Below are 26,913 nucleotides of genomic sequence, written 5' to 3'. Positions count from 1 at the left end.
GAATTTCGGTGGGAAATATCATCATATTCTAAACACTCTTAACATTTAAATAGCACATTGGCATACAAAGCAACTTTATATGTATTTTTGTACTGCTAACTCTAAACCTTGTGGGATAGCTATTATCTTAATTCGGATTTTATTGATGGAAAAAAACAATCCCTCCAAGAAATTCCAAGGAAATAATTGGGCTAGCATGGAAGACAGGTCAAGCCAACCACTCCTCCTTAGACCATCTCCCTCAACTGCAAGGGAGGTGGGATTCTAGATCTTTCCTCCTTTATATTCTCATATCTGGGGTGGTCAGTTGTCTAGGATACTTAGCAGGCAAGTTTCTTAGGAGATAAGGGAGATACCAAAACATTATCTTTGGAAGATATTTGATATCAAATCTATAGGGATTGTACTGAAAAGAGAACTATGGAGCTAGGGTGTGGATTCACCCTCAGGCCCAGTGGAGCAGGTGGAGGGTACGTCACCCGCTGTCATCATCTCCAGCAGAGTCTGAGGAGCTTGTGCATCCCACCGTCTCCTGCTCTCTGCAGCAGCGCCAGGGTCTTGAATGAACAACTCTGGGTATGAGAAAATTACTCATTACTTTAAAAGCAGTCAAAGCACAACTAATTGCACCAAAGAGTTCTTAGGAAATCCAGAAGTCGTTCACCTGTGGGTACCCTCAAAAACAGAAATTACCAACTTATTCTAATATACATTGTTACGGACTGAATGCTGTGTCCAACCTCTCCCCAAATTCCTATGTTGAAACCTTAGGAGGTGGTGGGGTCTTTGTGGGGGTGATGAGGCCTTGAGGGTGGAACCCTCAGGAATGGGCTTCGTGCTCTTATAAAAGAGACCCCACACGGGGCACCTGGGTGGCTCAGTGGGTTAAAGCCTCTGCCTTCAGCTCAGGTCATGATCCCAGGGTCCTGGGATCAAACCCCACATCGGGCTCTCTGCTCGGCAAGGAGCCTGCTTCCCTTCCTCTCTCTCTTCTGCCTGCCTCTCTGCCTACTTGTGACCTCTGTCAAACAAATAAATGAATAAATCTTAAAAAAAAAAAAAGAGAGAGAGACCCCCACAGAGCTCCTCACCCTTTCTGCTAAGTGAGGACATAGCAAAAACATGGCAGTGGGTCCTCACCAGACACCAAATCTGTCAGCACTATGCTCTTGGACTTTCCAGCTTCCAGAACTATGAGAAATAAATATTTGTTGTTTATAAGTCACAGAGTTAATGGCATTTTATAAAGCAGCCCAAACGGACTAAGACAGACTATAACTTACAAGACTAAAATTATCAACAGGTTTAAAAACTGTTTCACTTTTATTATTAACATTTGAGTAACCAGGTAATATATCTAAATGCAAACAAGTATTAGTAACAAGAATGGACACATTCCGTGAGGCATCTCTGAGCATTTTACTTCAGTTTCCATAGAAATGCAATCAATTGTTACCTTTTTCTTTTTAAGTTTTATTTATTTATTTGAGAGACAGAGTGAGAGTCAGGGGTTGGGGGGTGGCAGAAGGAGAGGGAGAGAGAAACCCAGACTCCACGCTGAGCACAAGACTGGGTCTCATGACCCTGAGATCAGATCTGAGCCAGGAAACTGAGTTGGCCACTCAACTGACTGTACAACCAAGACACCCTGAGTTCTGTTATCTTAATTTTAAAAATCTTTTTCTTTATTTATTACAATGTCTCAATATAGGACATATGAAAATCACCCATAATCTCACCATCTAGAGACCATGAAAATTTCAAAACTTTCCCCTTGAATATAGTTTGTTTTGAAACAAAAAATGGACGTCACACCATGTGCAACTTTCATAACTTGCTCTTTCCAATGAGCAACATTATCATACCCACCTTATTAACCACTGTTCTTTACAACCATTTTATTTTAAGATTTTTATTTATTTGACAGAGAGATCACAAGTAGGGAGAGAGGCAGGCAGTGGGGGGGCGGGGGGGAAGCAGGCTCCTTGCTGAGCAGAGAGCCTGATGCGGGGCTCGATCCCCAGAGATCATGACCTGAGCCGAACGCAGAGGCTTAGTCCACTGAGCCACCCAGGTGCCCCCTATACAACCATTTTAAAGCAAATACAGTATTCTGTTTCATGAATGTATTATAATTTAATTTTTCATGGTTGGGCATTTTGTTTTCTAGCCATTTTTCACTATTATAAATAATACTATAAATGAAATCACTGCAGGTAAATGTTTATGGACTTTCATGATTTTTACTCTAGGTAAACTATTGAAGGTGACAATTCTAGGAGCTAGTATTAATAGCTTCACCAAAGCTTTTCCCTGATTAAGTGGAATCTATTACTAATTTGTTCATGATTGTGCTCCATGTATTTTGAATAGCTAGTTCTTCCTTATCCAAAAAAACAAAACAAAACAAAACAAAACCCCCCACAAAAACAAACTCACCCATATTTTCTTTTACTTCAGTTTCTCTTTTTTTTAAGTTTTTATTTAAATCCCAGTTAGTTAACATACAGTGTAATATTCGTTTCAGGTGTGCAATATGGCAATTCATCAGTCACACACCCAGTGCTCATCACATTAAGCCCTCCTTAATCCCCATCCCCTATTTCACCCACCCCCCACCCACCTCCCGTCTGGTAACCATCAGTGTGTTCTCTATAGTTTCTTGGTTCTGTTTCTTTGTTTACTTCTCTCTCTCACTCTTTTTGTCCCCTTCATTCATTTGTTTTGTTTCTTAAGTTCCACATATGAGTGAGAACATATGACATTTGTCTTTTTCTGACTGACTTATTTCATTTAGCATAATACTCTCTAGCTCCACCCATGTCATTGCAAATGGCAAGATCTCATTCTTTCTGATGGCTGATATTCCACTGTATATATAAATATACCACATCTTTATCCATTCCTAAATCTATGGACACTTGGGCCGTTTCCATAGTTTGGCTATTATAGATAATGCTGTTATAAGCATTGTTATAAGCATTGCATGTCTCCCTTTCAATTAGTATTTTTGTATCCTTTGGGTAAATTCCTAGTAGTACAATTGCTGGATCATAGGATAGCTCTATTTTTAACTTCTTGAGAAATCTCCATACTGTTCTCCAAAGTGACTACACCAGTTTGTATTCCCACCAACAGTGCAAGAGGGTTCTCCTTTCTCCACATCTTTGCCAACACCTGTTATTTCTCTTCTTGTTGGTTTTAGCCATTCTGACAGGTGTAAGGTGACATCCATTGTAGTTTTGATTTGCATTTCCTGATGACCAGTGATGCTGAGCATCTTTTTATGTATCTATTAGCCATCTGTCTGTCTGCTTTGGGAAAATATCTATTAATGTCTTCTGCCCATTTTTTAAAAAGATTTTATTCATTTATTTGACAGACAGATCACAAGTAGGCAGAGAGGCAGGCAGAGAGAGAGGTGGAAGCAGGCTCCCTGCTGAGCCAAGAGCCCGACACGGGGCTCGATCCCAGGACCCTGGAATCATGACCTGAGCTGAAGGCAGAGGCTTTAACCCACTGAGCCACCCAGGTCCCCCATTCTGCCCATTTTTATTTATTTATTTATTTATTTTTAAAGATTTTATTTATTTATTTGACAGAGAGAGATCACAAGCAGGCAGAGAGGCAGGCAGAGAGACAGGAGGAAGCAGGCTCCCTGCTGAGCAGAGAGCCCGATGTGGGACTCGATCCCAGGACTCTGAGATCACGACCTGAGCCGAAGGCAGCGGCTTAACCCACTGAGCCACCCAGGCGCCCCCATTTTTAAATTTGATTTTTCATTTTGGTGGAGGGTTGAGATTTTTAAGTTCTTTATATATTTTAGAAACTAACCCTTTATCAGATACGTCATTTGCAAATATCTTCTCCCATTTCCTAGGTTGCCATTTGAGTTTGATTGTTCTTTTAATTCATTTTCTAATATATAACTTTATTTTTATATATAAACTCTTTGGTTCTTTAAAAATGTATTTTGTTGTATCATTATATAAGGTCTGATTTCACAATTTTTCCCAAATTGTTAACCAGCTGGCCTAGCAGCATTTATCTGACTGAGCCTTTCTTTCCCACTGACTTTGATGTAACTTTCAACATACACCAAATAACTATCCATCTTAGGGTTTGTTTCTAAACTATTTCTTCTTCTCACTGATTTTCTGGTGCTAGTGTCATATTGTTTTATAATTTATAGAATATATTTTGATATTTGAAAGTGTATGTGCCCCTTCACTGCTCTTCTTTTCTAAATTTGTCTGCTTAATAGTCTCCAAGATTCTCCAATATGCCAAGATGTCTCCATTTTTTTGTGCCTTTGATGATTTTGATTGAAAATGACAAAATTCCATATATTTATTTGGAAAGAATATTTCTGATACATGACAATGTATGTATCCCCATTTATTCACGTGATCTGTAAATACTTCAGTAAGTTTTCATAGTATTCTTCACATGCTCTACATAATCCTTATAAAGTTTATTCCTAAATTATATATGTACACACACACATTTGCTGCTGTTATTGGAGATGAGATCTGAAAACCAAATGGCAAAAATATTTGCAATACATATTACAGGTAAAGCTTTAACTTGAAGAGTCTTATAAAGGAAAAAAAAAATAAATGCCATTTTCAGTGGATAAAGGGATGAAAGTTAAGAGCCCATAATTCACAAGAGACATAAGATGGCCAAATCCTATGGAAAATTATTTTCAACCTGAATTATAAGAATGCAGACAAGTTAAAAGACAATTTTCAGTATGAAATGGAGATCATTTTAATTAAAAAAAAGGGGGGGGCAGCTATCTCTTTTGAGACCTATAACTCGTGATCTCCTCTTCCCAGCAAACTTACACAAAGAATAACTCTGGAATTCATCACTTTTTTTTTTTTTTTTTTTTTTTTTAAAGATTTTATTTATTTATTTGACAGAGAGAAATCACAAGTAGGCAGAGAGACAGGCAGAGAGAGAGAGGAGGAAGCAGGCTTCCCGCCGAGCAGAAAGCCCGATGCGGGGCTCGAACCCAGGACCTGGGATCATGACCCGAGCCGAAGGCAGCAGCTTAACCCACTGAGCCACCCAGGCGCCCCTGGAATTCATCACTTTTACTGGAACTTTTGCTCAGGCCACTAAGGGATCCTGGTGGCCAAAACGTTGGCTGTTATTCAACCCACCTCACTTGGCCTTTCTCTTCTAGTTAATGCTGCCAACCCTGCACCTTCTTCTAGAACTTCCTCTCCTCCTTTGGCTTTGCTCTCTCTGGATTTCCCCAAACCTTGTCTAAACATTGCTAAGGTCTGTCCTAAGCTCCGTTTCCTTCTCACTCTAGTCCCTCTGCCTAGGTATTTTCAACTATCGCTAAGGCAATTATGATAATACCTTGTGTATGCTAAGGAAACCCTGATTTGCCCCAGAGCTTCAGTCTCACATAGCTAGCATCTTCTAGGCATCTCCATCTGAGGCTCGTAAAGACCTAAACGCCAATATGTCCCAAATCTAGAGTGTTAAACTATGTCCCCTCACCTTCCTCTGCATGATGTGTGTGCCTGTTTGGTTGATGACAGCTTCATCCATCTGGATTAGAAAACAAGAGGGTCTTTGACCTCCTTCTCTTCCTCAACCCCCATACTCAGTGGTCTACACTTAGTGTCTATTCTCACCACACTGCTCTGCCGTACGCACCTGTCATGTCCCACCTGGACTGCTATCCTCCTGCTGTTAGTCCTGCCACCCCACGCCCTCCTGACACTGCGGCCAGCACGATCTTTCTCCATCACAGATAGGAGTTAATTCCCGTTGTCCAAAGGTCAGCACACAGGGTAGAGCCCAAGCTCCTTAGCAAGCCAGGCTCTGTAGGAGTGGGTACCTCCCTGACTTTAGCCAGCTGGTGCTCTAACGATGATTAGGATTTGGGCTCAGCAAACATGTTTTGTGCCTCCTTTCTTTGGCTCACAACCCCACAGTGATGTTGAAGGCGGACCCAGTTTTCATTCATCTTTGAGATCCCCACCACCTTGTACAGTCTGTGCACATGGGAGAATCTCTGTAAGATGCCTGCTGAACTGAATGAAGGTTTTTCCAGATGGAAATGAGGTGAGATGGATTATTCCAGGAAGAAGAACCTGAGCCAAGCCAGGGTGTGTAAATGCTCACACAGCTCTAAGAGAGAGGGGTGCTCTGGGAGGCTGTCTGGATCCCATCATCAGTGGGAAGAAAGGGGGGTGCTGGGGCAGGAAAGGAGGGTCACCACAGGATCAGGCTCCACAGCGTTAAATAAGATAATATGTGGAATGGACAATGGGGAATCCTGCTGGCATTACCCAAAAAAATTGAAGTAGAAGACTAATATAACAAGCTAACTCCAGCAGCCATTTAGAGAATGAAGGGGGAGATACTAGAGAAAAGAAAACACATAGGAGAACAAGGCAGTATGGTGAGAGGCAAGAAAAGAGCAAATTAGAAATAGTATTTATTAAGCACCCACTATGTGCCAGGTGTTTATATATCAAATTTCACTTTCGTCCCCCAATAAACCTGTGTGGCAAGTCCTGTTATCCCCATTCCTAGAGGAAGCGAGATTCAGAGCACTGCAGTCACTTGTGGAAGGTCACCTGGTCAGAAAGTGGCAGCGCCAGCTTCCAAACTCCCGTCTGTCTCCAAAGTCCATGCACTCACTTTCTACCACTTTATACCTCACCACGCTGCTGAGAAGTGACAGGGCCCAAAACCACTGGCAGAGGGAACGAAGGAGGAAAACTCCAGAGACATCTGAGGGCAGAGCCCACCCCAGCTGAATAGCAGGTACTGCCAGGCTGCTGCTGGCTGTACCCGAAATAAAAGATCATCGGGAAGGAAGAGCTCTGAAATTCAAGTGGACAAATGCAGAGTGTGCGAGGCTAGTGGGACTTGTCCATGGAGCCTTCCAGCAGATAATGAGGAAAAAGGATGGCATGGAGCTGTTGGCTGGGGACAGCACAGAGCAAGGCCTGGGTCTCAGGTGGCAGAGGACCAGGGGCTCTGCCCAGCAAAGGGACAGTGATGTTGCAGGTGAGTGAGGACGGGGACTGTGATGGACTGCTGGTAAAATATCCCTTCTCATCTCTGGCTTCCAAGGGCCACGACACATACCTGCTTCTGGGCCACAGAGTTCTTCAAATGCTTTGTCTGTATACTCTTCATACTCCTTCACACATTTATATTCCTTAAGCTTCATGCCATCGTCAAAGGTCACAGTTTTATTGCACACATCCATTGCCTAAAGCAAGGCCACAGTGTTTCATGACAAGCCATATTTTTGAGAAAAAAAGTATGTTAAAAATTTTTTGCGTGTTTCCAGTAATGACATTTCCTAAGGCATATGGTAAGTATTCAGTATATGTATATTAAACCAATAAGTTATAGCACTTTATTTTTTTTAAAGATTTTTATTTATTTATTTGACAGACAGAGATCACAAGTAGGCAGAGAGGCAGGCAGAGAGAGAGAGAGAGAGAGAGGAGGAAGCAGGCTCCCTGCAGAGCAGAGAGCCCGATGCGGACTCGATCCCAGGACCCTGGGATCATGACCTGAGCGGAAGGCAGAGGCTTTAACCCACTGAGCCACCCAGGCACCCCAAGTTATAACACTTTAAAACTGGAACTATGTTGGAACAAGATAGAAACAGGAGTGTGTTTATTTCTTCTACTTGTCGACAGTGACAAGCACTGATCATGTGGCAACTTGATTTTATCCAGACTTGCTGCCTTCAATATAATTCTCCTGAGGTTCCATCCTACAGAACTCTCAAGGTTGTCTTGTCCACGCCCTGCTTCAGGTGCACAACATTCCCAATATGGGTCCCTAAAACTCCTCCTGACACTCCCTAATCAATACTAAAATGATCACTTTGTTTAAAGCACACCAAAGCATCGAGTAACAAAGGGTGAACATCCTGGAAGATAAAACTGTTGACTCCATCCCTTTATACCACCAGGCCAACCTCAGCTCCTGGCTTCATGGGAGCACTGTGGCTCCAACCCAGAAATAGGCCTCCTTTGATCCTCCTGGTTCTGGGACACCAAGATGCTGAATGCTCAAAGAAGTGAGAGTTCACAGTCACCACTCTGAGAAGTCCCTATGTGACAAAATGGTAGAAAAAATCTCAAAGGTAAGTAGAGCACAGAGGATTCTTAGGGCAGTGAAACTATTCTGTGTGGTACCATAATGATGGATACGGGTTGTTACGTCAAAACCCATAGAAAGTACAGCACCAAGAGTGAACCCCAATGTGAACTGTGGACTTGGTTGATTATGATGTGTCCATCTGAGCCCATCAGTCGTAACAAATGTTCCACCCCAGTGGGGGGAGACTGTGCATATGAGGGGACCAGGAATAGATGGGAAATCTCTGCACCTTGTGCTCCTTTTTGCCAGGAACTCAAAACTGCTCTAAAATGTGAAATCTATTCAAAACAAAAAATCAGAAAGAAATGATAACATTAAACATTTTTGTGCTAATGAAGAACATGAAAGAAAGAAATTGAGTATCAGATGTGATACAGAACCTATTACATCCACACACATAACTTTTGGTCATTTAAAAAGCAAAGTTAGAGAAGGTGAAATGGAAACACAAATCAGTTGATCTTGATATTTGTTAGCAGGTCTGGTAAAAAGTGGGATTAAAAACGATGTTGAATGCAAGTAATAAAATGAGGTTTGAGTTTACTATACGTGTGTGTTTTATCACTGTGTCAATGAGAGCCCAAGTGCATAATTGAGATTCACCCAAAGACTAGCACAAAGTTATCAATAACTAATTAAGACCTAAATAAATGTGCATGGTTTCAGGATATCTGCTCAGTTTTTTAGGTAAGTATATTAGTTGTTGACTATAATTAAGTCTCTTATTTTAATTTGGCAATAGCAAGAAAGTTAGTATTATGAGGGAAATAATTCCTTTATAAGAGAAAAGTAAATTAAATTGGAATAATCCATCTAAGGGAATAATCTCAATGAAAAGATAATGGGAAGATAAAAAGGCATTTTGGAAGACTGGTTTGAACACTAGAGATCCTTCTAGGAAGATTAAAGAAAATTCTCCCTATATCCTACGGAAATTTTCATTAAATGTGCTATTAAGACACTCATTTTTCTTATACCTGTTAATGGAAATAAATACTTAATGGCATACCTCTTCCTCTTGGAGGGTGTTTTCATCAGAAATACATTGGTTTAAACTAATTTCAAACTTCACCCCTCTCTAGAAGAAAGCAAGGAAAATAATGTTAGTTTAGCAATCCAATAAAAATGTTAAAATCACAACTCCTATTTGGTATTATGCATACTTAAAGCCATTAGTCAAACATCACGGAATTAGTCAATTCCATAAAATAGTAGGGGGGAGAATCCTGTAGGCAACCCAGATTGCAAGGTGGGGACCCTCCAGCGAGCCGTTTAATATAACACCATAAGACAAAATGATTATTACCTTAGCTTTACAGTTTTGTTCTAGAACTAAACTTTCCTTTATGTTCTGAACTCTCATTTGTTTCAAGTCTCTTTCAATGTCCTGCAAGTTTAGAAAAAAAATTAATATCTAGCATTTAATATTGATCAAACAATTATAGTTTCACAATCCCTGAATTCACAGCATGGTCTATTTATATTATTTGACTTCTGGGTTGAATCTGATGATTAATTTGAGACTAAAAACATGCCTTTGTAAAGGAAAGTTAATAATAATTCACTAAAAACTTGGACACAGCACCCATTAACTTGAAATATTAATACACTGAACAGGGGCATTGTAATGGGGAAAACTCCATAATGTGACAGTGCTTGTCACTCTGGTCCAGTACAATCTAAGCTAATTCAAGAACGCTTTGAAGATTTTACGTATTTAGTTGAGAGAGAGAGGGAGGCAGGTGGGGCAAAAGGAAGAGCAGCCTCCCCACTGAGCAGGGAGCCCGATGCGGGGCTCTGTCCCAGGACCAGGAGACCATTACCTGAGCTGAAGGCTGACACTTCACCGACTGAGCCACTCTGGCATCCCCCTGACCACTTTAAAAAAGATTTTATGTATTTAAGAATGTAATTTTGTAGGGGCGCCTGGGTGGCTCAGTGGGTTAAGCCTCTGCCTTCAGCTCAGGTCATAATCTCAGGGTCCTGGGATCGAGTCCCGCATTGGGCTCTCTGCTCAGCAGGGAGCCTGCCTCCCCCCTGCTCTCTCTCTGCCTGCTTCTCTGCCTACTTGTCATTTCTGTCTGTCAAATAAATAAGTAAAATTTTTAAAAAAAGAATGTAATTTTGTCTATAGGAGCCCTTCCTTAAGAGGCTTATGATGGTGATCAGGAAAACAAGAAAAGTGCACAGCTCATAATAGTAAAAAGGAAGGTGAAGGCTCTAAAAATCGACAGGCAATTTCAAAGAAGAGAAAACTGTGGGTGGATGACAAGAATGTCAAAGGAGCTATAAGTTCTGAGCTTTCTCAGGGTCCCGTCCTGGGCCCTTTGCCCTTCTCTTCCTCAGTGCACCATCTCAGCCATTCCTGTGGAGAGAAGCCCCACCTTTATGGGAGGACTCTGAAATAGTTGTCTCCGGGTTTGCTCTTTGCCGCAAACCCCCCCTGCCCCCGCCACGAGCTGCAGGCTCACATACTCAGCCGCATACTTAGCAACATCTTTACTCTGACATTCATTCCACAAACCCAGACACTGTCCTCCACAGGGCATTAGTGCAGCAAAGGTGACCAAAGGTCCCTGCTGACATGGAACTTACATTTTATTGGAATAAAATGGGTAATCCATGAGGTAAATTAACAACATAACTTCAGAAAGTACTAGGTGATAAAAGGAAATAAAATAGGGTAATAGCATAGAAGATGAGCACAGGTTGAGAGTAACGCGGGAAAAGCCTATCTCGGTATTCGGCGTGACCCCTGGGATGCTGTTGTACCGTGCGTATATGAAGCTCTGGGGAAAGCGTGTTCTGAGCTGGGGGGCAGTGAAGTCGGCACTCTGAATAGGCCTTGAAGCCCTCAGACTTTCTCTCACTCAACTGATGTCTGAAGTGGAACTCTTGACTGCCCCCCACAGCAAGCTTGCTCCCCACTCTTCCCAGTCTTTAGTAAATGGTATGACCTCTCTCCAGCCAGAAGCATGAGTCTCCTTGGTGTGTGTGTGTGTGCGCGTGCGTGTGTTTTAATGCTGTCTTCTCGCCACTATTTTACAGAAGGTCTCCATCATCTCTCCTTGAGAAGTAATCGCTGCCTCGTCGGTAGGTACTTCACATACAAGATGTGTTGCCTTGACTCACTATTACCTGTTTGCCCCACAAGCCTGGGAAGGCTATTTTTCTGCCTTGCAAGATCCTGAACTATGAAAGAGGACTGTGATTTTGTATCTTACTTTCTTTTTGAGGTTGGCTGTCTGATTGGATTGTGTAGTCTGGTTGTCTCAACTGTAGAAGAAGTGTTCTATTTCTCTATTTTCCTTAAAATACAACCATCTTAGACTCCTGAACCCCATCCTCCCTACTCAGTCCACTGTTGAGCTCCCCAGCATCACATCATGGAAGGTCCCAAGGTTTTTCACAAGGCAAGACACTTTTGGTCATCAATCAACGTGGGTCCTCCTCATCTGCCCTTCACCAAGCCTTTGTGGCACCTTGAAGATAAAGGTGAAAGACCTCCCAGAAGGGAAAAACCAAAAAGCTTCTGGAGAGCCATGGGATAGTTCATCTCTGCCCAGTTCTCTCCTCCTACCACAAACACAAGGTTGAAGTGGAAAGACGTTAACCATCAGACTTCTGACCAATGTGTCTGACCCTGACTTGAACACTATCCAGAATGCTGAGCTCTCATACACGCCGAGAGCAGGTTTCAAACTTGGCTGCACCCCGAATCGCCTAGCCAGCTGCTGCAAACAGGGTGCCTGGGCCCCACCCCCAGACCATCTGGGCTGGAGCCCAGGCATCTGAGCTTTTAAGAACCTTCTCGCCCACAGCTCCCCTGCACAGTGAGGGCTGAGAACCTCTGGGCCAGAGGCAGCTCACTGGGAAATGCATTATCCCCTCATTATAACCATCACCTGCATACAAGCTCCTTCCTCAGGCGCCTCTTGGTGGATGGGCAGGTCGCTTTTCTTCACTAAATAGGTATTATGACTTATTTTTGAGTCCTCCTAAAAGTACAAATTATACACAGTCAATTGGATTAATTCTTTTTGGGTTCTGAAGTCCACAGTGTGGACCGTGGGCAGTTTTGAGTGGGATCTAGTGAGGAAACGCTCTCCTCCCACTGCCCAGGCGCCATCATTGAAAGTGGCTGGAACAACACCCTCCTTCCGGGTCCTTTCCCCTGTGGCTCCCCTCGGCAATCCCCCACATCCATCTTTCCTATTCTCTCTAGAAAAGTCTGCTATCCATCCTTCCTGGACTCGGGTTTCTCATCACAGATGTGCCTTAAAAAGAAGGCTGAGGCTCCTCACCATTAACCAGCCTGTGCTCTGGAGAGAACCATCTCCAACTTTCCCCCTCCAGTGCCTCCAGTCCCATGTGGACCTCTGCGTGGTTCCTGCAGAATGCCTTCCCCCTCAGCTCTGCCTCCCCAAATTCCGCTCCTCTTCTCAGGCCAGATTAGACCATTAAAACACTATTCTGGCTCATCCTTACTCCTGGGCACGTACAGAGCTTAATTATATTCAGTCTCACTCAATCATTGCTCATACGTGTGTGTCATGTCTTTCCAACTCTTTGTGAGTAGAAGTGAGTATGTTAGAAAAGTAGAGTTTTCAGAATCAGGTATTTACTCCACCTCATAATATCAAAGTGGCTCTGGATGAGTTATTAACTTTCCCTATCACGGAGAGTAAAAGGAGATAATGTGTGTGAAGACACTGCTTCAAAGCCCAAGTACGTACAGTTGAATTGTTCCCTACGCTCCCTTCACCCATATTCATTCATCTATGTGCCCTCAGGGGTCGGGGAGAAGGAGAAAGAAATCAAGTCCAGTGGTGTGGGCAATTCCACAGCATGCATGTGAGCTGGGGGCCAGCCGTGTCCTCGGCAGGCCTCGGAACCACTGGCCTCTCATAGGAGGAGAGTTCCAGGATGGTGATTCTATGGTCAAACATTCGTGTGTTTTTCACGCAACATGGTCTACAGACACAGGCCAGCTATCTCGTCTGGAGCTCTACTGGAAAAGCGGTGATCTGAGAGATGGAAGAATGAGTTTCCAATGTGGTGACTTTAAAGAATTTTCAAGAATCAGTCAAGTCGACTGCACTCAAATGTGGCATTATCCAGACTTTTGAACCTTACCCCTGCATATGAGACTTCTCCAATATAGCTGAATTCAGTAAATGTTCATCCTGTCCCCTCCCTTATGGGCACAGACTTACTCTCTGCTTCTAATCTGGTTCTGGCGTAAAGCAGCTGCTCTGTCAGTGAGCACTGACTGATTCACAAGGGAGACAATTTTTAATAATACTCATTCCCAAATGAGAGTCTCAGATGTCCTCACCAGTGTGGGTAGTCTCAAGTAAGCCATGATAAAAGCTTAAATTAAATGTTAGCTTTCCTATTACAAGTTTAGTTAGCTCTCAGTCAGTAGAATCAAGTTTCCTTTAGGAGAAAAATGTATTCACCTCCAGTTCACTCCCCATCTTCTTTCTAATTTCCTTCATGTCGTTGTGGTACTGTTGGCGTATTTCCTCTAACTGCTTCCAATATTCCTGGAAGATAATCCCAGTCCAAAAATTTTAAATGCTGGTGAACAACTGAGCTGAGTAATCTCTACACAGCCTATGAATTTAAAGACTGTGTGATCAACAGTAAGAATTAGAAAACCCAGTGTCCCTAAAGATGATAACCTGCCTTACATTTCAGCTGCGGTCCTTCCCTCCCTGGGAGTGACAGAGGGCTTTCGGTGATCTCACTTTTATATAAAACCCAAAATGTTTCCATGACATACAATTCCTTTATATATTCCACTTTCAAGGGTTGAACTTGGTGCCCCCCTTAAAAAAGATATGCTGGAATCCTAACCCCTGGTACCTCAGAACATGACCTTATTTGGAGACACTATCATTGCAAATGCAGCTAGTTGAGCTAAGATGTGGTCACACTGGAGTCAAATGGGACCCTAATCCAACACCACGGGTGTCCCTAGAGGAAGACAGCCATGGGATGACAGCAAGCGGAGTCACACAGCTGCAAGCCAAGGATTGTCAAAGATCGGCAAGAAGCAAATGATTCCCCTCCGGGTTTCAGAGGGAACAGGGCTCTGCTGATGCCTTCATTTTGGACTTCTGGCCCCCAGAACTGGGAAACAATACATTTCTGTGTTTTTTTTCTGTGGTGTTTTAAACCACCTGGTTTGTTAAATTTTCTTAAGGCAACCCTCGGACACGAATACAAATTTCAAAAACAGTGATGGTGGATAGTTACTTTAACAACCCGAGGTCAAAAGCTTTATGACCCTCGCTCTGCTGCGTTCTCTGAGGAAGTGAACTCCACATCTCTGTATCCCCAGAAACTCCCAGGAAGGAGCTTCCCACGAGTGTGTCCGAGGACTGTGCAAGAGGGCCCTCCCTCAGGCATAGCGCTACGAGTAATATCCCATGCAGCGTGAGAGACAACAGTGCAGGGTCCCTGGCAGACCTGGAATCAGACTGTTTCTAACCTGTTCCTTCACTTCGTTTCTCCTGATCTGCAGCTCCTGGAATCGAGGCTCTTCTCCATCATTTCTTCGCTTTTGTCTTCGGTGGTGATTCGGCTCAGGAGAAGATGGACGGAGACCCTGTCAATGGAACGAAATGACTTATAAAGCATACTGGCCTTTTAGAAATGCTTTCTCGCTTCACCTTGGATCCTTTCCTTTAAATAAGAATTGTATCGTGAATCAGATTCACTGTTGGGGAGTGGGCAGTAGAATTTTCTTAATTTCAGTATGACATGTTTAAAAAGCAAAGAACATTAGTAAAACCCTTTGTGTTGTTTATCATGTTTACCATGTGAGACACCTCTATTCATTTTCTGAACTACTGAACTATAATTTGTGAAATCGAAGTTCTATAAATGTTGAGCTGCCCTAGGGCATCAGGTTAAGTAGGGGAATAGAACTAGAGCTTTTGAGCAGTCCAAAACCAGAGTAAGAGAAATGGGATGCACATCTGGTCTCCTTCAGCCCCAGAACTCTGACACTACACTTAAAGGGTAAATTTCATTTCAAATAAAATACAATAGTCACCTTTAAGAAATGTATGAAATTCTACTAAAATAGAATCAAGGAATTTTAACACTGAAGGGGACCCTCAGAATCTCATCTACTTCCAAACTGTCATTTATAAAAAGCAAACTGAGGTTCAGAAAGGTCGTATGACCTGCCCAACGTCACACAGCAAGTGATAGAGCCCGGGAAGAAACCAGGCTTCCAACACCCTGATTCAAACACATTTCCATTACTCCTATTTAGCTATTAAAAACTGGAGAAGGTGGAGGGTGGTCTTGACCCTCTATGTGGAATGCACTTTGACTTAAGGAAGGACCCATGAGTATTTGTGAGCAGGAAATTCCTGATTGCCCCTCGGAAGTGGAATTTTACTTACCAACTGCTTTTCCACTTTCAGCTTATATTGTTGGGCTTCACATTTCCTCTGAAGGTATTCCACAGGCCTTAGAAAATAAAAATGTTCAGCTGGAGTAGGAATTTTTACTAGTCATAGGCACTAATTTGGGAAGTGGATTTTATTTACTTGTGAAATTTATTAATGAGATTCACAGTTCACCGGTGGCTTGAAAGTTCTGAATTCAAGAAGTAGTTCACAATTACAGAATGCGTACTTGGGAATCAGAAAGAAAGGAAGCAAAGAGAACTGTACCAATTGGGGATACAGGAGAGGATCAAACAGAAAAATATTCTGATGCGGTGATTTTTCCTTCAGGACAGGATCAGTCCATCCTGTAGACAGGATGGTCTACAATGTGTTGGAGGGAAAAAGAAAAACCTATGCCAGGTTCTTCTCACACTTTGGGCAGGTATCTGATCAATGGCCTCGCCACCCCAGTTGCTTGTCCATTTTATAAACTGTGCTCTGAGCTCCTTGAGAGCAAGATGGCACCCATTCCTTTACCTCTGGTCCTCACACTGGTACACAAATGCAAAATCCTAAGAAAATAGATACTGAATGAAAGATATTTCACTTTTCAATATGTCTTAAATAACTTGACTGCAATTCAATTATTATGGATTAATATTAATAATTTCTTTGGAAAATGATATATATACCACTATTTTCTTCCTCCCAGATGGTGGAACTTACTAGAAGGAAGAAAAAAAAAACAGGAAAAATTCAGGAGTATGAATTTCTGCTCACGGTTCAATGGCTCCATGAATAAGAAGATAAGCTACATCAGATTTGAGATGACACAGTGTCAAGGGAACTGTGAATTGGTATTCAAGATGAAGAGTTGGAAGTTCTTCTTGGATTATTTGTTTTAGGAGAATTGGGAGGGCTTTGGAATAAATGTTGGTATATCAAAATATTTTCAGAGGACCAAAGTTCAAGTTAGCCTCTAACATTACCATTGACCTGGTGACGGACTATGGTTTTCTTCCTGATTATAATTCTCCTCAACTCCAGAATCTTTTTGAGGAACACAGTGGTAAATTGGTTTGTGCACTCTCTTCTTCAACACATCAAGTTGGGCATAATAATAGTCATAATGTCCACGCATTGCAGCAAATTTGGGCCTTTCTACCATTTTTATCTGAAGGATCAAAAAGAAGAGGAGAGATTTTGAAGACACAAAATTAAAATCCATAATAACTAACAGTGTGATAGTGACCACAGCAAAAACAAGGCACTGTGTGTTTTTGTCATTTTTGCTCTAGACTCATTTTTCTTTTTTTTTTTTTTTAAAGATTTTATTTATTCATTTGACAGAGAGAAATCACAAGTAGGCAGAGAGGCAGGCAGAGAGAGAGGAGGAAGCAGGCTCCCTGCTGAGCAGAAAGCCCGACGTGGGGCTCGAACCCAGGACCTGGGATCATGACCTGAGCCGAAGGCAGCGGCTTAACCCACTGAGCCACCCAGGCGCCCCTAGACTCATTTTTCAAAGTAAATGATCTTAGAATCCCCAAATCCTAGAACTGGAAAATATTTTAGAAGTGCAAGTCCTACTGCAGCATAGTAGTTTACAATTTTACTATGGTGTGAAGAGGAATCCTGCATACTTCATGGTTGGTCTACCAAAAATGCTTAGCCAGGAAGTGTGCATACTCAACCCAAGCTCTGAAACTAAACTCAGTATTATTATTTTCTATTTTTGTAAACTTCTTTACATCTTGCTGTACTTTATGGGAGAATAAATGTTATTGCACAAGTCACAAATTTGGGGATTCGTAACATTTTTAGGTGCTGATGAACTAAATACGAGATGTCATCATGACTTGAAGGAAAGACGATGCTGATTCATTCAGTCATTCTTCCCAAGTAAACACACGGAAAGTCATCTAACAGCTATGATGGCATATTAGCTATGGCCCCAAGCTACACCTCATCACCCTTCCCAACCAGAACAGAATGACAGGAGGAGAATCAGAAACAAACGATTGTCTCAGAATTAAGTGAGGCCACTGAGTTATGAGATAAGAACCAGACCAACTTAACAGATGAAAACCAGCCAAGACCCTGTTGCTAACTAGCAAACTAGGGCCAATTCAACAACAGCCAGAACAACTGCCTACATAACAAAAGAGAAAAAGAAGTTCAAACCACTGGAAAGGCCTAGAACTGGTGGCTGGAAATATAAATAACCAAACGGTTTAACCTGAGGTTTCCTCACTGTGAAGAAGTAACACACTATGTTCTCTGTTCTTTTTAATGCTGTGTGGTTCCTACATATGTTAGAGGAACCCTATGGAATTGTAGATATTGGATCATTTTTAAGTTAAAAAAATGTCACCTTCAGGGCACCTGGGTGGCGCCGTCGGTTAAACATTTGACTCAGATTGGTTTAAGTTCAGGTCATGATCTCAGGGTTCTGAGATCAAGAACATCAAGTTCTGAGATCTGATCCCTGTGCTTAACAGGGAGTCCACTCTCTCCTCCGTTCTCTCCGCCCTCTGCTCGTGCTCCCTCTCTAAATAAATAAATAAATAAAATCTTTTTTTTTTAAATGGGCAACTTCATATAGTTTTCTTTAAACATTAAAGTAAATGTATAAAATTTGATCTCTTAGTCTAGACAAAAATTATATATTTATTTTTAAAAATATTTTAAAGTGTGATGTATGTTTCTAGTTTCGCAATTTTACATATATACAACCCCAAACAAGGTACTATTAACTATTTGTTGAAAAATGGCTAGAAATAGAGAAAAGTATTGGAAGGAAATTAACAGCTTCTTTAGGATTTTCCTTAAAATCCCAAGTGGTAATGAGAACATCAGACTTATTCTTGTAACTTAATCCATCCTGGAATCTTTTAGGTGTTCTTTTCTCTCCTACCAGTCTGCTACAGACTATTCTAAATCACAACATACTTTTAAGTTTTTTTAAGTTTATTTATTTATTTATTTTTATAGTAATCTTTAGACCCAACCTGGGGCTCGAACTCACAACCCCGAGATCAAGACTCCCATGCTCTTCCAATTGAGCCAGCCAGGTTCTCTTTCACATTTCTTTAATGTAAGTGAAACCACAGTCTATCAAACAAAGAGCAATAATTTAACTCATAGTTTCAAAATCTGTCTATACACCTCCACATTTTCTAAAATGTCTATGTAGCAAGTAAACACTTAGTTAACATACCTCCAAATAGCCCTCTAATCATACATTCATAACCTCTTTAAAAATACAATTCAATGAAGAGACAATAGCCATTTTATCATTTATATACCAGAAGCATCCCTCTAGCATGAACTAAGAGGTTCTATGCTCTGTTGACGTGGATTCAGATAACTAAGCCTAGAGAATCTCTAGGAAAAAAATCACCCTGACTATATACTAAAAATTTCTCAATTATATATAACACGTTAGAATTAAGGGAATGAAATGCAGCCCGTTTTCTGCTGCAATGTGACTCACTTATTCTATTTAGAAAAACCTTATTTCTTTAAAGAAATAAAAAGGTTTTGAGTTGTAGGAAAACTAAAACTAGAACATAGGATACTTCCAAGGAAATACAACTAGGAGTTATCCAATGGAGTACCCCTTTAATGCTCAGTGCACAATGATTTTGATCATAAGGACAAAACAAGTGTTCTCCAAAGCAATGGACTTGTATCCCAGGAACATGTGCATGTAAGTCTGTAGGACATGACACCTGCTAACAAACCAGAGGAAGGGATTAGTACAACTTACAGATACAGGCTTCTGAGCTCCAGCTGGGGGTCTCTTTTCATTTCTATACAATATCTCCTTCCTTTTAAATGGCTCTGATAGCCTTGATCTTGGTAGACACTTTCCCTGGAATCTTGCTTTCTGTATCATAGAATCTTATTGAACCAAAAAAAAAAACAAAAAAAAAAACCAATTTCAGTTTCTTTAAAATGGCAACATCTTAACATCAGTGCTCATGAGAGTGTGAATATAAGGGACTTTTCATGACCCAGGAAGGTCGCTTTAGCATGAGATGTTTAGACCCAATGAGAGAAGTCCATATGGAAAACTAGTCTGCATTGTCTTTTAATGGAGAAAACCATTTTATCCAGGGTTCCCTCACATATTTCTAGTATATTTAACAGTGCTTTCAAAAAATTAGGGGTTAACGCTAACATTTACAGAAAAAGGATGCATTGGATAATGGCATAAGTAATTACATGTAGTCATCATTGCTTGGGCTACAGGCCATGTCGCTCACACCACACTCTTGTGTGAAATGTGTGAGCAGGATTTTTTTTTTTTTGAGAGGGAGAGAGAGAGAATCTTAAGTAGACTCCCTGCTGAGTGCCAAGCCCCACCCAGGCCTTGATCTCAGGACTCTGAGATCATGACCTGAGCCAAAATCAAGAGCTGGATGCTTCACTGACTGCACCACGCAGGTGCCCCCATGAAGTACATCTCTGTGTTTGCCACCATCAGGCTTTGTTCCTGTTTTCCTTTCCTTCCTCTGTTAGAAATGTGGACAGTGTGCCTTCTCTCACCCTCTACTTACCTACTTTGAAACATTCTCAATCTAAACCCATGTATAACAACAGCAAACCAAATCACACATGGCAGAGGGATTCAGTCGCTTTTCTTCCCTTGACGACTTACCTCAAGCCTAGTGTCTCTATGACAGTAGATAGATTTCCCTGTCACTGCCTTCCTGGAGAGATGTTCTACTCCTCCTCATCCTTTCAGTTCAGATATTGGCTTATGACTAAGTCCACGCTGCACTTATTTCACAATATCAGTGGAATTAGTAATTTGTCTTCTTTACTGTGTCTCTCACATGCACACACATGCATGGGGCATGTCAGCAGCTGATCCTGAACACGCCACTAAAACTGCTTGTCTATTGATCATTAAAGTATTCCCTGCTTCGCTCAGGGGCCCTAAAATAGTGATCACAGTCACCGATTAGGTCCGAGATACTAACTGCAGCTCCACGAGGCCTTTGCAGGAGAACTCTGAACCACCAGTCCCTCCTCCCTGTAAAAAATTAGCTTCATCTCATCATCCCGGGTCTGTCTGTGAACCTTCTCCAACTCTCTGTCTCTTCCCTACACAAAAGTTAAGTTAGGATTCTACCTTGTCAAGTATCTTCATTAGTAAATCCACTGCTTCCTAAAGTTTCCTGACTAATGGAAGAGAGGATAGGAGTCATTCAAAGCAGGTGTGAACTAGATATACAGGCAGACACACTAGTCACACACTAGTCATTCGAAAGGATGATTTTTCATATATATATATATATATGTATATATATATGAAATACTCTCTCAGCTAGACTTATTGAAATACTATATATATTTATTGAATAGTATTCAGTATTACTGAATAGTATTTAATAGTATTCAATATACTTACTGAATATATATATACTTAGTGAATACTACATATACTTATTTAAATATGAAAAATATATATAAGAAAAATATATAGGAAAAAATAGATATATGAAAAAAACTGTCATATATATATATATATATAAGAAAAATGTGTGTGTGTGTGTGTGTGTGTGTGTATATACATATATATAATTTTTCTTTTTTAAAGCAGGCTCTACACCCAGTGTGGAGCCCAAGGCTGGGCTTGAACTCATGACTGGGATCAAGACCTGAGCTGACATCAAAAGTTGGATGCTTAACCGACTGAGCCACCCAAGCACCCCAACATTGCACATATATTTTAAACGTCCATGTTCAGTGTATTTAGTGGAATTTCCCTGCTAATGTTGTCAGCCATATATTAAAACTCACCGTGTGTGACACACATAAGAAATGATTTTTGATCACGTGGTCAAATCGTTCTTACCTTGGACCTCCTTCCGTGCAGGTTGAGAAGCCAACCGTCTTGCTTTATGTGTGAGGCTGTGGCTAAAGTCCTCCCGAATGACCTAAGATGGAACACACGTGTCAAGGACCTGCTAACCAAAATCTCTGCCAAAATCCACACGGAATCATCTCCAAGCTCACCTCAGGAGTCAAGTATTTGGCAATAAGGTTCTCTAAAAAGGGCCTTTTCAAAATGGAATTAATAGACGGCCGATCTCGGGGAGATACTTCAAAGAGTTGAGATATCAAGGCTTGCAGGTCACAGGAGAACGTTGTGGGTATTGGGGCAAAATGCGCTTGACAAATCTTCAGAACCAACTGGTGTAAGTTGTGACCCTCAAACTGAAAGGACAAGGAACGGTGATACTAAATCAGAGAAAATGTTGAATACTAGTTTGTAAAGTAATATCAAGGAACAAAACAATGTTTCCAGCTGGTGCTCAACAGAAGGGCCCCCACGCAGGCAGGCCTGCGGCAGAAACACACCCCTGCACTGGGGGTGGGGGTCTGTGCCTGTCACCCTCAGATTCCTGCACCCAGGACTGGGGTGGGGGGCTCGTACTGAGCACCCTTCCCTGATCCAGCTGGGGGACCCTGAGGAAGCAATCCTTTTGCTTTTGCTCAAGCTGGACTTTATAAATTAAAAAAGTGGACATTGAATCTTAAAACAAAGCGAAACCGAAATACGTTATAAGGCTTTAGTTAGAAGTACTATGGTCCACCCTAAATGGTTTTCATCAACTAATATTTGATGAGTAGATATTATAGGCAGTTACACAATGTGATGCCATGTTATATAAAACAAGCTTTTCTTAGTTTTAATTTTTTCTTATCAAAATAATATTTATTCATTATGAAAAACTGGAAGCAAGAGGAAGCTACAAACAGGGCAAATATGTATAATTTTGTCAGCCAAGGGTATATTTCCTTCTAGTCTTTTAAAACAATGTTTACTAGGGTGCCTGGTTGGCTCAGTGCAGAGAGCATGTGATGCTTGATCTCAGGGTTGTGAGTTCAAACCCCACATTGGGCACAGAGCTTACATTTTGAAAAAAGTAAAAAAATGTTTACTTTACAGAGTTGAAGTCATAACAATATGAAAGTTTACACCTTGCTTTCTAAATTAACAAAGCAAAAACATTTCCTCAAAAATTCTTCATTAACCAGGGACACCTGGGTGGCTCAGTGGGTTAAAGCCTCTGCCTTCAGCTCTGGTCATGATCCCAGGGTCCTGGAATCGAGCCTCACATCGGGCTCTCTGCTCAGCAGGGAGCCTGCTTCCCCCTCTCTCTGCCTGCTGCTCTGCCTGTCAAATAAATAAATAAAATCTTTAAAAAAAAAAAGTTAAACTACTTTCTGATCTTTCTTTAAAAAAAAAATTCTTCGTTAACCAGAGAATATTCCATTGTATGAGGTCATGGGTTTACACATAAGCATAACATTCGATGACACAGTAAAGATCAGGTTTAATCAGGCTATTACTAGCTGTCTGACCTTTGACAATAATAATAGTAGTAATAATAAATAACAATAATAACAGCTGTGTAGAAAGTGTTCACACAGCAGGTTTAAGACTGCTTTCCTTAGAAAGGCCCCCTTGGGGTACCTGGGTGACTCAGTGGGTTAAGCCTCTGCCTTTGGCTCAGGTCATGATCTTGGGGTCCTGGGATTGAGCCCCGCATTGGCTCTCTGCTCAGTGGGGAGCCTGCTTCCCCCTCTCTCTCTGCCTGTCTCTCTGCCTACTTGTGATCTCTCTCTCTCTCTGTGTCAAAAGAATAAAAAAAAATCTTAAAAAAAAAAAAAAAAGAAAAGGAAGAAAAAAAAAAAAAAAAGACAGGCCTCCTTACCACATTGGCCCTTGGCTGGCTTCTGGGAACTCACATTTCTGGAGAGTTCCCACTGCTCCCTCAGTGTTCAGAGTGGCTCTCTTTGCCTACACTGATGGTGCAAACAATATGGTTGATGCTAAACACCCACTTCTTCCTGGGAGTCTGGAAGCGTGGTACCTGCCAGGCATAGGGTACCTGAAGGACCAGTTCCACATCAAAACCCTGAGCACTGGGTCTCTAAGGAGCTTCCCTGGGTGCGAACCTTTCACACGTGCTGTCACTACTTGTTGCTGGAGAAAGTAGCATGACTCCTGTGTGACTCCATTGGGAGAGGGTCTTAGAAGCTTGTGTCTGGTTTCCACAGACTTCACCCCACGCACCTTTTCCCTTTGCTGATTATATATTCATGCGCAGTTGATTTTTAAGGAAAATATGCTGTGTAGCTTGGGTTTTTTACTGTACAAGTTGCACATTTTTCCATGTCTGTATATATGGATTGATCACTCATCTTAATAGCTTGTCCATGTGATTTTTAACAACCTAATAACTCCAAACATTAACCTTTTCCCTCTCAAAAGTTAATTTCACTTTTATAGTTTTAATAATTCAAGATTACTTTGATGATTAACATACTTACAGGATGCTTGAGTGAGCAAAGCTCATATAAGACACAGCCAAGAGACCAAATATCCCTGGGGAAGATAAGAGATCACATGCCAAGAAATATCCATAATTCTCAATTAAAGTCTTTATCCTTACAGTGACTGATATTTGTGTATCCTTACAATTTTACAGGTTTTATCCTTACTTTTTCAATTCTTTGTCCTACTAAGGTAAGAGGTCACATCGAAACAAGGCACAGTTTGTGAGAATCCTAGCAGAGAAAAGATATACTAACTTTGATACAATCTGAGGGTTCAGTGTTTATCTCAGCTTCATGTGCTCGGAGGAAATGTGTGTATGTAAGGAATTCTGAACAATTTGGAGGAAGCTGGCAAGACTCAAACATGGATTTGTTTTGACTCAAGGGTAAAATTTGGTTGATTTAGGAAGGTATATTCTTCTTAAAGCCACTGACAGAACCAAAGCTCTATTAAGAGACAACATAGTGACAAACCATAAGAGACTCTTAATCTCACAAAACAAACTGATGGTTGGGGGGTGGGGTGGGCAATAGGGAGGGAGGATAGGGAGAGGGTGGTGGGGTTATGGACACTGGGGACAGAATGTGCTATGGTGAGTGCTGTGAAGTGTGTAAACCTCGCGATTCACAGACCTGTATCCCTGGGGCTAATAATACATTATATGTTTATTAAAAAAAAAAGAGAGAGACAACATAGTATCTGGCACTCAATAAATTGAAAATTGTGCTTGTAACATATGACCAGAGGCTTGCTCTTCAGTACTTAGTGCTTTTATGTGATTGGTGTAATAAGGAGTTATCTTATAAAAAAGGCATCATTAAATCTAAAAAACCAAAGAAAATACAGTGAGAAATGAAACAATGAAAACAAGGATTCTGTAAAGTGAGGAAAACGGCCCCACTGTTTAGCCACATTTCCTCTGAGTGTGGGCAGGAGCAGAGGGAGACATCCTGAAGGCTTGAGGAAACGAAGAGCGATTACAGAATAGGTAGGAAACAATTTCCAACTGCTTTCTAGTGTTTTCCTAAGAGTTTCTAGAAACTCACAGACTACTTCCCACGACCATACAGAATTTTATAATCACCGGGTCTTCCCTAGGCCCACACCCTCCCCTGTCCCAGAGCGCCCTCTATACCAGCCAGTGTGGTCCAGCGGGGAATACAGCCACTCTGGCACTGGGTGGAAACTTCTACAAGTCTCCTCTGCCCTACGTGTGGTGGGGGCTACGGTGAGCCAGGGACTGGTTTCCTGATCCATGGGGCAGCAGCTACCCAGCTGATTATTGGTAAGGTCTTCCAATTAACAAAAGCACCAAGTCAGCATATTTAAATGTTGACTCAAGTATTGTAAAAAGCAGTACAAAACAATGCAAATGATCCAGGGTGCTTCTCTGGACAGTCCCCCTTTCCACCCAGGCTATACTAGCTGCATTCCTGCCCAACTGGAGGCCAAACCCCTTCTTGGTATTATTCTAGGCTATCCCAGGGGAAAAAAAAAAGAAAGAAAGAAAAAAAAAAGCAAAAAAAAAAAAAAAAAAAAGCTTGTTTTTCTATTATGCAGAAAAATATTTACTACTCTTTTTAGAAATCTCTACCATCTGGGCTCTGCCCTCCACTTATCTCTTGCAAAGTCAAACAGCCAAACATCCCTTGAGTACTTTCCAAAACAAATGCAAAATTAACCCCTAGAAGGAATTCAGTCTTCCTGCTAAACCAACTAGTTCAACCGGCAGCTTTGAAAAGTGATTTTTTTCTGCATCTCCTTATATGGAAATAAAAACTACCTCATGTTCACCTTTTACTATTGTGTATATTAATATTATTCCGGAAAGGTAGGCTCTGGTATCTCATACACAAAACTAGTTGGGTTTTAAAGCTGGAAGTACCTTAACAATTGCCTAACTAACAGCTAGGGGAACTGAGACCTACAGAGGTCAATCGACGGGGTCAACATGGTGACAGGGCCAAGGCTCCTAGCTCCTAATCCAGTACTCTCATTGCTTTCTCCCTGACCCCTCCACAACACTTTCCTGTGTTAGGCTAAACAGTGTTTGGAAGGTATGAAAAATCAAACAGATGCACATCACAGAGACTGCAATTTTCAATGTTAGTCTTTTTATCACTTGTGTCTTCAGATGAAATGTCTTTCTTCTAAATATGTTCAAAAGCTTCAGGGGACACTGAGGTGGTTGGAGACAGTCACCGCGATCCCCATTTCACATGTGAGGGAAATGAAATTATGAAAGTACCATGAGAAAGAATCCGCCCGCTTTATTGAGACTTTCAAACCAATCGTCGGCAACTCACGTTTTATTGTTGTAGGGTTTATTCTGACAGATCTCTGGGGATAGGTAGTATGGCGTTCCAACACAAGTTCTAGCGAGTTCCATGGAACTAGTAAGTTATGTTAGATAATAAAATAACATGGTTTGTTATTGGAGTAAGAAAAGGCTTAAGACACAGACATGCAAGAAGAAAGTATAAAAATGGGTAACACAAAATTTGATGAATGTACATATTAAAATAAAGCCAACATATTGCATATTAATAACAGAGTAGTAAAATAAATTGATTTTTAAACTTATACTTCACCAGCCCAACACCTACACATAAAAAAATATTTATGGTTAAAGGCTTCACAAAGAAATACGATTGATAGATATGGAAAGAGGTCCCCCTTTCCAATTACCAAAGTAATGCAGACATGACTTAAAATTTGGAAAACATGGGAGTGAATAAAGAAGAAAAAAAATTACCTAGAATCTTACTATCCCAAAATAGTTATTGTTAAAATTTGGATATATTTCCTTCTTGTTTTTTTTCCATGCATATTTTTCATATAGGTGTAATCACAGAGTATTTAAAATTCAGAATTCCATTTTTGTCTTAATATAACAAAGTTTGTTCTCACATTATCAAGAAGTCTTCAAAATCATAAATGTGAGTGGCCATGTAACATTCAAGTACATGCTTGTGCCAAGCT

The 26,913-nt window shown here is 41.2% G+C and overlaps 1 protein-coding gene across 7 annotated transcripts in view; it reads right to left on the bottom strand.

Annotated features, from left to right (window-relative positions):
- NEK5 (NIMA related kinase 5) overlaps positions 1 to 26,913 on the bottom strand; it is a 60,112-nt gene that overhangs the window by 15,766 nt on the left and 17,433 nt on the right. For 5 of the 7 annotated variants that reach the window (XM_047723314.1, XM_047723315.1, XM_047723316.1 and 2 more), the window contains exons 7-20: positions 26,238 to 26,324; positions 23,925 to 23,979; positions 21,600 to 21,800; positions 21,439 to 21,520; positions 19,342 to 19,475; positions 16,562 to 16,746; positions 15,585 to 15,651; positions 14,660 to 14,776; positions 13,623 to 13,709; positions 12,066 to 12,158; positions 9,467 to 9,547; positions 9,170 to 9,238; positions 7,126 to 7,252; positions 444 to 572 (exon numbers count right to left, since the gene is read on the bottom strand). In XM_047723314.1, the coding sequence (XP_047579270.1) occupies positions 444 to 572; positions 7,126 to 7,252; positions 9,170 to 9,238; positions 9,467 to 9,547; positions 12,066 to 12,158; positions 13,623 to 13,709; positions 14,660 to 14,776; positions 15,585 to 15,651; positions 16,562 to 16,746; positions 19,342 to 19,475; positions 21,439 to 21,520; positions 21,600 to 21,800; positions 23,925 to 23,979; positions 26,238 to 26,324 (1,514 nt within the window). The remainder of the gene's footprint in view (positions 1 to 443; positions 573 to 7,125; positions 7,253 to 9,169; positions 9,239 to 9,466; positions 9,548 to 12,065; positions 12,159 to 13,622; positions 13,710 to 14,659; positions 14,777 to 15,584; positions 15,652 to 16,561; positions 16,747 to 19,341; positions 19,476 to 21,438; positions 21,521 to 21,599; positions 21,801 to 23,924; positions 23,980 to 26,237; positions 26,325 to 26,913) is intronic. The other 2 variants (XM_047723317.1, XM_047723320.1) reach the window with 1 other exon arrangement.

The sequence above is a fragment of the Lutra lutra genome, chromosome 3, assembly GCF_902655055.1.
Source record: "Lutra lutra chromosome 3, mLutLut1.2, whole genome shotgun sequence".
Classification (NCBI taxonomy): Eukaryota; Metazoa; Chordata; class Mammalia; order Carnivora; family Mustelidae; genus Lutra; species Lutra lutra.
This window is presented reverse-complemented; position numbering and strand designations above follow the sequence as displayed.